Source organism: Oryctolagus cuniculus, chromosome 15, assembly GCF_964237555.1.
Source record: "Oryctolagus cuniculus chromosome 15, mOryCun1.1, whole genome shotgun sequence".
NCBI lineage: Eukaryota > Metazoa > Chordata > Mammalia > Lagomorpha > Leporidae > Oryctolagus > Oryctolagus cuniculus.
Window position 1 is genome coordinate 11,469,792 of NC_091446.1, and position 11,290 is coordinate 11,481,081.

At 56.9% G+C, this 11,290-nt stretch overlaps 1 protein-coding gene across 1 annotated transcript; it reads left to right on the forward strand.

Moving 5' to 3' along the window:
* The first annotated feature begins 295 nt into the window (after positions 1 to 295).
* On the forward strand, positions 296 to 9,117 carry PRDX3 (peroxiredoxin 3). The gene is made up of 7 exons (XM_002718686.5): positions 296 to 418; positions 1,026 to 1,152; positions 4,484 to 4,625; positions 5,549 to 5,684; positions 6,543 to 6,646; positions 7,804 to 7,969; positions 8,322 to 9,117. Exons 1-7 carry the CDS (start codon positions 383 to 385, stop codon positions 8,373 to 8,375), a joined length of 765 nt encoding a protein of 254 aa, XP_002718732.2. The 5' UTR covers positions 296 to 382; the 3' UTR covers positions 8,376 to 9,117.
* Positions 9,118 to 11,290: the final 2,173 nt, after the last annotated feature.

An 11,290-nucleotide genomic window follows, 5' to 3' on the forward strand; every position in this document is an offset into this window, starting at 1 on the left:
ACAAACTCCATCTCCCACCGACGCCCACGGCTCCGCCTGTGGCCAAGACAGGAAAGGGATCACTTCACAGAAAGTGGAGGGTCCCCACGCCAGGTCCACAGGCAGAACCAGTGGGAAATACGGAAATAAACCCCGTTGTCCGCCCGGAGGGCTCCTCAGCACGCGCGGACCGCTAGGAAGACAGCGTTCGGAATCCACAGCACGGAAGGCAATGTTCCGGAGAGATCAGCAAACGCAGGGCGGGGGCGGCTCCCGGGGCCGACACGCCCCGCCCACCAGGCCCCCGCCCGCCCGAGACCACGCCCCCACGCGAAGCCCCGCCCCGCAAGGCCCCTCCTTCCCCGCGTCTCCGGCCGTCCCGCGGCTCCCGCGTGCATTGAAGATGGCGGCTGCTGTGGCAAGGTTGCTCCGGGCCCCGGTGAGTGCTGCAGAGGGGGACCGGCGGGGGTACGTCGCGGTGGCTCCGGGAGCTGCTTCCCGGAGAGGACCGCGCGGCCGTGCGCCCGCGGGGTGTTCGCTGCCCCTGGGAGGAGTGGACAGGGACTGACCCGCAGGCCGCCCCGGGGAGGCCCCGTGCGCCTGCGCAGGCCGCTCTTGCGCGGCGCCCCCAGCTCGGAGCGGCCGTCCGCTGTCCAGTGTCCACGGCGCTCACGGAGGGCGGCCTCGCGTCTGCGACCCGCTTTCCTCTCCGTCCGCGGAGGCGTCGCTGGGCTGGATGGGCAGGGGTGACGGACGGCCTTCGTCCGTGTCGGGGTCCGCGCCTGCCCGCGCTCCCGGGGACCGACCTTTGCTCTGCGGGCCTGCTCGCCGCGGGTCCCGGAGGGGGGCGCCGCAGGTGCTGCTGGGGAGGGCTGCACCCCGGCCCGGGCCTGAGCCCTCCGGTCTTAGTTGTTGAGGGAGCAGAGGGACAGTTATCCATGCCCTTAGAGTGTGGGATGGGGTGGGGGTGGGGGCTGGCATTTGGTTCAAGGTCGCTGGCCCTGGTCACCATGCCTGAAACACTCACGCCCCGCGTTTCTCTGCAGCTCGCCCGGCACGTGGGCGCCGTTCCTCGGGGCAGGCTTGCCTCTGCAGCCCCTAGGCCTGCCGCTTCCGGAACACTGTGCTTGACACACATCTTGCGGTCTGGAGCAAAACTCGCCTTCAGCACCAGTAAGTGCTGTGCCTTGCGTGGCCTCAGGCAGAGGCAGCCATACTCCCGGGCCCTGCCTTAGGCTCCCCGGGGCAGCTCGGGACCACAGCACTGCCCCGGTCCCACCCGGGACAAGGGAAGGCAGTCTGGGGGGGACACCAGGCTGCAGTGGCTTTTAAAGGCTGGTTAGGTGATTGCCAGGCGCTGTCAGAGTAAGCCGGGGTCGGGGGTGAACTGCCCTTGTTAATCCCGTGTTGAGTGGCATGGCGGGGCACCCTTCTGGGCTTGCTGTGTGTGGCGGGGGTGAGGGGAGGGCTGCCCGTGAGACCCGGGGGTGCAGATGCCGGATGCGAGCTGAGCGACTCCGAGCTCTTCCTGGGATATGCAGTCACCCAGGATGTGGCTTTGCCAAGGTCGGCCTCAGATAAAATTCCTGCCCTGGATCTGGCTCATTTATGATGCAGTCTGGGGGGAGGTGGGCTTCAGCAGTCTTCGTGAAAGGTTCCGAGAAGTTTCACTAACTTCCATGGAGCTTTGAAAGGTTTCTTACACTGTCAGGCGTCCCTAATCCCAAAGTCAGAAGCTGTTTGGGTGAGAACATGACAGCACAAGGGAGCATCTCCCTCCGTGAAACTAGTTTGTTCATGCACGAAATTGTTAAGACTGTCGTCCGGGGCCAGGCTTGTAGTGAGTGATCAAGCCACGGCTTGGATGCCCATGTTCCGTGCTGGAGATCCTGGGTTCGAGTCCCGGCTCCGCTCCCAAGTGCAGGTTCCTGTCATTGTGCACCCCTAGAGGCAGCAAGCAGTGGCTCAAGTGACAATACCTCCATCCGTGTGGGAGCCCCACGCTGTTCCTGGCTCATGGCTGGAGCCCAGCCCAGTCCCAGATGTTGTGGGCATTTGGGGAGTGAACCCGCTGATGGGAGATAGCTCTCTTTCTCTTGTGTCTTGTCTCTCTCTGTGCCTTCTCGATAAATAAAAATGAAAAAAAAAAATACAAAAACCCTATTGCATTACAGGAACTTCAGGCTAGTGTGTGTAAGATACACATGAAAAGTAAATGGATTGTGTGTTCGGACCTGGGTCCCACCCGCAACATGGCCTATTTTGTCTGTGCAGACGTTTTGAGCCCCAACCACTTCTGCCAAGCAGATGTAATAAAGGGTACTTGCCTGTAAAGTGTTGACGGGCCACAGGACAGCGCCGTGGCAGAGAGGATAAAGCCCCCATCTCCAATGCCGGCGTCTGTTCCTGCTGTACCACTTCTGATCCAGCTCCCTGCTAATGGCCTGGGAAAGCAGTGGAAGATGGCCCAAATGCTTGGGTCCCTGCCATACCCACGTGGGAGACCTGGAAGAAGCTCCTGGCTTTGGCCTGGCCCAGCCCTGGCTGCTGTGGCCATCTGGGGAGTGAGCCAGCAGATGGAGGTTCTCTCTCCCTCTCCATCTCTCTCTGTAACTCTTTCAAATAAATGAATAAAAGAAGAAAAGCGTTGGCCGCCCAGGGGTCTCCACTGGTCCTGACCCCCTGCCCCGACCCGCGCCATCGGTTTCTGTTCCTGGCCATGCCACGCACTGTGATGTGGGACCTCTGTTGGACCTGCACATCCCCTGCATCCATTCCTTCCTTCCTGTTCTCTCTGCCCGCCCCTCCCCTCGACACCGCGCTCTCGGAGATAACGGAAATCACCTGGCGGCCTTGCCGCCCCCTGCTCCTCCCTCCCTCCCTCCCTCCCCGGTCTAATCTTCCTGGAAACAGCTGGCTGCTATCTCCTGCTCCTGCGTCAGACCCCGCCGCGGGGCCCTGTGATCTCAGCAGCCTGGCCTTGGCCCAGCACGCCTGCCTCGTCTGCCCGCTTCGCCTTCCTGGCAGGCACCTTTCCTCCGTGCCATTCGTCCCATCTCACCCAGACTGAATCTGAAGCACAGTCAAGTTCTTCAAAGTTAACTATTTGAGGAGTTAGAGAGACACACAAAGAGAGCTCCAGTTTGCTGGTCGCTCCGGGTACCGGCAGCCGCTGGGACTGGGCCGGCTCAAGCCGGGAGCCAGGAACTCGGTGCCGGTCTTCATGTGCTTGGTGGGAACTCAGCCGCTTGAACCATCTCTGCTGCCTGGAGTCGGGGACCAGGGAGGGTGGAATCCAGGCGTTCCCAGCGGGACACAAAGTGCAACAGAGTATCTTTTTTTTTTTTTTTTAAGATTTATGTTATGTTATTTGAAAGGCACAGTTACGGGGAGAGAGGAGGAGCTCTTCCATCTGCTGGTTCACTTGCCAAATGGCTGCAACAGCCAGGGCTGGCCAGGCCAAAACCGGGAGCGTGGAACTCTATCCAGGTCTCCATGTGGGTGGCAGGGGCCCAAGTACTTGGGCCACCTTCCACTGCTTTCCCAGGAGCATTGGCAGGGAGCAGGATTGGAAGTGGAGCAGCCAGGACTCGAACCAGTGTTCCTGTAGGATGCCAGCATCACAGGTGGTAGTTTAACCCTCTGTGCCTCAGCCTGGCTGAGGAACAAACTCTGTAAGAGAGTTTGGTTTTTTGCTTGTTTGTTTTTTAAAAGATTTATTTATTTGAAAGACTTAAACCTCCCATCTACTGCTTCACTCCCCAGATGGCTGCAGTGGCCAGCACTGGGCCAGGCTGAAGCCAGGAGCTTCTTCCAGGTCTCCCACGTGGGTGCAGGGGCCCAAGCACTTGGGCCATCTTCACTGCCTTCCCAGGCCATAGCAGGGAGCTGGATTGGAAGTGGAGCAGCCAGGACACAGACAGGCACCCATATAGGATTCCGGTGTTACATGTAGCAACTTTACCCGCCGGGCCACAGCGCCAGCCCCTGCAGGAGCATCTTAGCTGCTAGGCCACACGTCTGCCCCCTGGGGAACCAGAGCTGGATGAATTCTCCAGCCTCATTTCTTAATTCCATCTTTATTATCTTTTTTGTTCTCGTTTACAAGATTCATTTTTGTTTATTTGAAAGGCAGAGTTAGAGGAGGAGAAACAGAAATTTTCCATCTGCTGTTCACTCCCCAGATGGCCACAAACCCCCGAAGCCCGAAGCCGGGACCTCCATGCTGATCTCCCACATGGGGGCAGGAACTTCCTGCTGCTTTCCCCGGGTGTGCACTGGTGGGCAGGTGCATTAGAAGCGGAGCTGAGACTCCCACTGGGCACTCTGAGCTGGGATGCTTATGTCCCAAGGGCGCCTTCGCTGCTGTGCCAGCACCCACCCTGTAGCTGACTCTCTTAACTGATTGATGCTAGTAGACAATTATCAGGAAAGGTTAAATGCAGTCACAAAGCTGCTTGGTGTAGCGAATGATAACGTGCACGGGTGGGTCTCTGCCTTCCAGGTCCCTCGCACCGCGCTCCCGCAGTCACCCAGCCCGCGCCCTATTTCAAGGGCACAGCCGTCGTCAACGGCGAGTTCAAAGACCTAAGCCTCGATGACTTCAAGGGGAAGTACTTGGTGCTGTTCTTCTACCCTCTGGATTTGTGAGTGTCCTTTGACGTTGCTGCACGCACAGCGCCACTGCCCGCCTGACTCCGTCACTCTGCCTGACTCTTACTGCTGGCGGCCTGCTTGCTCAGCTGCTGCCTGGGACATCTGCCTGCCATATCAGAGTACCTGTCAGTTTGAGTCCAGGCTGCTCCACTTCTGATTCAGCTTCCTGTTAATATGCCTGGGAAGGCAGCAGAAGATGGCCCAAGTGCTTGGGTTCCTGCCACCCATATGGGAGACCCGAATAGGGTTTCTGGCTCCTGGCTCAATCCTTGGCCAGCCTTGGCTGTTGCAGCCGTTTGGGGAATGAACCAGCAGACAGAAGGGCCTGTTTCTCTGTCTCTGTGTGTCTGTCTCTTTCTGCCTTTCAAATAATCTTTTTTAAAAAAAAAAGGATAATGAATTTTTTTCATAAAGCTACTTTACTTTTCTAAGTGTTTATCTGGAAGGCAGAGGGAAAACAGAACGAAATCCCCTATCCCTTGGTTCACTCCCCAAATGCCTGCAATGGGCTGGGTTGGTGCTGGGAGCTGAGAACTCAGCCAGGTCTCCCATGTGGGTGACAGGGACTCAACTACTTGAGCCTCACCACTGCCCCTGGGGTCTGCACAGGGAGCAGAACGGGACTCGAACCCGGTGCTCTGATACGGGTGCAGGCATCTCCAGGTGGTGTCTTAACTGCTGTGCCATACCCACTCCAAGCTACTTTAGTTCAATATAATTTGTTTTGTTCTTAGGACGCGTCCTAATTTTGATGTAGTTCCTTAAACAGGGGATAAAGGACAGTGGTGCGACTAGAATGCAGTGAGGCCGGTAGCCACTTTGCCTGTCTCACTCCTGGTCTTAGACGACTGCTTGTTCACATCTTACATCTCACTCTGAAGCTCTGCTGAGAATTACTCTCCTTCCTCCCCAGCACCTTTGTGTGTCCTACAGAAATTGTCGCTTTTAGTGACAAAGCCAATGAGTTTCACGATGTGAACTGTGAAGTTGTCGCCGTCTCTGTGGATTCCCACTTTAGCCATCTCGCCTGGATCAACACACCACGGAAGGTATGGCATCGCACGCGGGCCTTTGCCCTTGGGATCAGAGAAACGAGAGAGACCGTGCAAAGCACGGTTAGTTGTTTGAAAGGCAGAGAGACCTAGAGGGAGAGTCAGGGGTCTTCTGTCCGCTGGTTCACTCCCCAGATAACTGTAACAGCCAGGGCTGGGCCAGGCGGAAGCCAGGGGCTCCATCTGGGCCTCGCACATGGGTGGCAGGAGCCCAAGCACTTAGGCCGTCCTCCGCTGTCTCCCACAGCATTAGCAGGGAGCTGGCTTCGAAACAGAGTCAGGACTGGGTTCCAGCACTCTGATCTGGGGTGTGGACATCTCAGGCAGATGCCTACCCCAGAGTGCATATTCGGAGAAAACCGTGCGTGGATTTCAGAATAAGCTGGTTTTTTTCTGTCATTTTCTATGAACTTTTTGAAGTACCTCCTGTTGCCTGCCAACTATACTTGCACTTCCTACTGGACAACAGCAGTAGAGACAGGCTCAGCAGGGCGGCGAGACGGCTGGGCCATCCCTCTGCAGACCCTGGGTGGCTCAGAGGATCAAAGCGATTTCTTGTCATCGCTCTTCCACGTCTGTGTTTGAGAAATTAGTTCGCTTTAGGAATTACGTTAGCCGCTTTCATTCCTGCCTCTGCCCTTACTTGACCTTGGGGGGCCTCAGTTGCCCCTCTATAAATTGGGGGTGGTTATTTGGTCTACTTCAGGACGGCTGCAGGGAGGAAGTGAGCTAAACAGAGTGGAGAGCGGAGCCCGCCCGCTGTCCGTGCCCACGTCCCGTCACTCGCCGCCCTGACCGTGGGCCTGGAGCACCACCGTGTGGGAGTGTGACAGCCCCTGTTTGCATTTCTCTCAGAGCGGCGGTTTGGGCCACATGAACATCGCGCTCCTGTCGGACTTAACCAAGCAGATAGCCCGGGACTATGGCGTGCTGTTGGAGGGCCCCGGGCTCGCTCTGAGGTGAGACCCCCTTCCCTGAGAGCTGCTCAGGTGCTTCCTGGAGGCCCCAGAAAGTCCATCTCCTGAGGCATTGTTGGTGGACGTGTAATACCACGCTCCTTATGGGGTCAGGGCAGCCTTTGGGCGCCGTGTTCGGGCACGTGCGCAGAGTGTCACTGCTCGATGTGGGCAGCCTCTCCTTCGCTCTCCTGTGTGCAGCCCACCGGCCCCTCTCTCCCAGTTCTGTACACACCCATGCTAGGTGGTTGTGCGCTGTAGTTACCCCACTGTGCCGTGCAACACAGCGGCCTGTGACTCCTGAGTGTTTGGTGCCTGCTACCCAGCACCCGCCCGCCCCCCGGCCTCGTCCTCACTGTTCAGAGTCACCTGCTCTCCTCTTGGGTCCTCTCTGGAGTTCCAGCACGAGGCGTGGAGCTTTTTGCCTGAGAGGAGATTGCCCTGCAGAGTTGGTGGTGGCGGGGGAGGCGTTGCTGTTCGCCCCCGGGGTGCTCTTCTCTGTGGGTCCTCGCCGATCCTGCAGTTACACCCCTGCCAGTTGCAATATTGTGGCGGCTAGCACTGGGCTTCTGGAAGCCAGGGAACTGTTTCGTCCCAGCTCTCCTCTGCCCTGCAGACTCCAGCTGGCTCCGCCCTCCAGGCACAAGTGCCAGGACCAGTGAGGCCTCAGAGCCCAGCCCCACTCCCCCAGGTGGTAACACGGACACAATGACCTCTGACCCTGTGGCCTGGTGGGCCACTGCCTTACTAGGTGATGGGCTTGGCTTCCTGCTGCAGATCTTCCTGTGGGATTTTTCCTCTTCGTTGCCCGAGAACTCATTCACTTGCGAAATATTTCTGAACCACAGATAGTGCACCATCTCTGTCCCTTCGCCCTTGCTCGTGGCTTCTTGCCAGGATTTGACCCCATAGCCCAAAGCGTGCATCCCAACCACGGAGAGGCAGGGTAACCATGCCCCCTGCGGTTTCGTGGACTTGACCATAATGTATGTTCCCCCGGTGACCCGGTCCAGTCCTGCCTTTGTTAAAGTGTCCGCCGGCAGTGAGACACAGAGCCGCCTCCGGTACAGCCGAGGGAGTCCCGTGTTGAGCGCTGGGGCGGCCTGGTCTCCGCCCTGTTCTGGTGCTGCCGGGGTTCTCACGGGTCCGTTCTGCTGCAGAGGCCTCTTCATAATTGACCCCAATGGGATCATCAAGCACCTGAGCGTCAACGACCTCCCAGTGGGCCGGAGCGTGGAGGAGACCCTGCGCCTGGTGAAGGCCTTCCAGTATGTGGAGACCCACGGGGAGGTCTGCCCAGCGAACTGGACGCCAGAGTCTCCCACGGTGAGGTTTCGCTCTTGTTTCCCAGAAGCGGCAGGACCCCGCAGAGGGCCCAGGTCCTCTGTGGGGGCTGTTGGCCTGGGGTGTCTGCAGCAGGGGGCTTCCCTTAGCAGCAGGGTGCAGGCCAGGTGCAGGTGGGTGTAGCCATGGGGGTTGAATGGGTGTGAGGGGCCCACCAGGGACCAGGCAGGCTGTTAATGTAACTTTCATCCATGTGTTTGAAAAGAAACAAAACAATCTTAGAGACTTAAAAGAACTTCAGGTTAAAACTTGGGAGCTTTCAGCTTAACTTTTGAGACTATTTTATCCTAAAGTCATTGTTACCCATGCAGCTAATGTCTTTTCATATTTTCAGATCAAGCCGCATCCAACCGCATCCAAGGAGTACTTTGAGAAGGTCAATCAGTAGCTTCTCCCACGTGCACCTGCACCTTCTCAGCCCAGAAGACACCCACAGCCCACAGCCGGAGTCCACTTGTAGCATTTCAAAGGTGATTGATTGTAGAAGGCAAAAGAACAGTTACGCTTATTGTGATAAATAATTACCCTGAATGTTTTGCTTCTGTAACGCTGGCTAAGGTAGGGGTGGTTAGCTGCTGACACGAGGAGCCCGCACCGGCACGCTGGAGGGCCAGCCTGTGCCTGCAGAACCCTCATTTGCCTGCTTCTTAGCGTCTTCCATTAGGAGAGCACTGTTCGTAGCCTGGCTCATAGCTTCGTGTGCGTCACAGGGGCACGAGCCCTGGGAGCTTCTGACCAAGGGTCCTGGGATTTTCTTCCTGAATTTCTTTGCAGTAAGCTGATTTTTTTTTTAAAGACATCAAAGATTCTTTTCAGCAGCAGGAGTCTAATGTATCTTGCAATGCTGTGCTCCCGAAGGTGATGGAAACACGTGAATCATGTTAAAAGCCGCGGCGGCAGGCAGAGTGGCCTAACCGACCACGCGTGGCCCCCAGCCCTGAGACTTGTGGTTTGTGGAGCTGCTTTACCGGCTTTGTTCTTTAGCTGACTTATTTACCTACATTTCTGGATACTGATGAAGTGTAATTATAAAAAGATATTTATTGAATCCAGGGGTGGCATTTTGAAATCATGGTAATTCTCTCTTGAAGTATTCAACATAAAATACATAATAAACATATTTTAAAATATTTGTGTTTTTAGTACCTTTACCTGTTGAGACAGCTTATTCTGAGGCTGTACTTCTCCTGGGATGGCGTCACTGGGTACTTTCCACGGGAGCCACAGAGGCCCCCAGATGCTGGCTGCACACTCCAGGCACACAGGCAGACGCGGGCACACGATTCAGCTATTTCAGGAAGTCCCTGCCTGCCTGCCGAGTGCCAGGCCCGTGCTGTTTTGGAGGCCCTGTCTTACGTGCGCACGTCCAGAGGGAACCACACCCTGTAGCACAGTGCGGGTGGGGCACAGGGTAGTGAGGGTTCCAGGGACTTCTCCCCGGTCCATTTTCTCATCTTCCCGGGGAGTGAACTAGCATGTTGAAGATACCTCTTCCTTGCTCTGCCTTTCAAATAAGTTAAACAACACTTGATTTCTGCCGCCTTTCCTGTACATTTACAGTCAATGAAGACACAAAGGGTTTTGATGAGGCTCACGAGAGAACAGGCAGAAAGGGAGGGAGATGGGAATTTAAAAGACTTCAGGCAGAGGGCATGGCCAGTGCAAAGGTCCTGAGGCGAGAGTAAGCTTGAGGGGCTAGGGCTGTGCCATTGTAGGTTAAGCCGTTCCCTGCAGTGGCAGCATCCCACATAGCACCTGTTGATGTCCCAGCTGCTCCTCTTCAAATCCAGCTCCCTGCTGGTTGCCTGGGAAAGCAGCAGAAGGTGGCCCAAGTGCTTGGGCCTCTACCACCCATGTGTGAGACCCGGAAGGAGCTCCTGGCTTTGACCTGGCCCAGCCCTGGCTGTTGTGGCTACCTGAGGAGTGAACCAGCCAATGGAAGATGTCTCAGTAACTCTTGAGTTTCAAATAAATAAACCTTAAAAAAAAAAAAAATGAGCCCGAGGGTCCCAAGTGGGGAAGCAGAGAGGCCAGCTGAGGTGGATTTGAGACAAACTTGAGGGCAGAGGCAACAGAACAAGGCAGTGTGCTAAATCGCAGAGTGGTGGGAACCCTGAGAAGGGGGCGGGTGACCCAGCTGTGGGGGAGGAGCCGAGCTCTGGAAGGCTGGAGAACAGTGAGCCAGGTGAACCAAGAGAATGTAGGAGCAGGAGGTCACTGGGCCTGGAGAAGACCCTGAGCTGGCTGCAGGTTGCTGGAGGGGCCGGCTGTTGGTGTCCAGCACTGTCAGTCCCGCCTCCCCCATATTCTGTCTGCTTTGATCCTCAGCAAGACCCGGATGTGTGCAGCTACTGTCTGCATTTTACAGATGAGAAGACAGACGTGGAGATGTAGACTTGCCAGGGTCACACACTAAACGGTGCGCTAGCGTCCCCAGCCCAGGGCTCCAGAGGCCCCCAGAATACCCTAAGTACACGTTGCCTTCTGTGAATCCAAATGCACACAGACAACCCCCATCCACCCCTGTTCTGGGGGAGGGGCGAGGGGAGGAGGGAAGGCTCATTTTCCTCTACCACAGCCCTCACTTGGGGTCAGGCATTTAGCCTAGCCCTTAAGCTGCCATTGGATGCCCACAGCCCGTATCCGGTGGCCTGGGTTGGAGTTGTACCCCTGTTCACGATTCCAGCTTCCTGCTAAGGTCCACGGGAGGCACAGGCGATGGTTTTAGTAGTCGGGTCCCTGCCATCCACATGGAGACCTAGGTCCCCAGCAGCCTGGCCCAGCCGCAGCCGCAGCAGGCATTTGGGTGCGAGCCACCGGACTAGAGCTCCCTCCGGGTCACTAGTCAGTCTTACCTGACCTGGTACTCAACAAAGTACAGAACTTGCTCCAACACTGGAGAAACCGTGGGGCTGAGGGACGGCGCTGGCAGCCGGGCCCCACACCTGGTTTCATGTTCTGCCGCTGCGTTTTTAAAATTCTCAATAATTTTTATAAGCAGCACTTTACTTGCATTTTTCACCGGGATGCGCCACTAACGTAAGCAGCCCTGATTGTACCCAATACCGTGCACGCTGAATTTGATGGGCAACCGAAACGGTTTTCAGGATAATTCTAAAGGCGTGCGCTCTCCCACCCGCGTGTAGGGGAGGGGAGCAGGGGGCGGGGCCTCTCGCGCCCTATCCAGGATCCTGGCAGGGGTGGCAACGCGAACCCTCTGGCTCCCTTACTAGGCGCAGCAGAGTTGGGAGATCTCGCCCTGCGGGAGACGTGGGCTCTCCCGGCCCTTGGAACCCGGGGCGC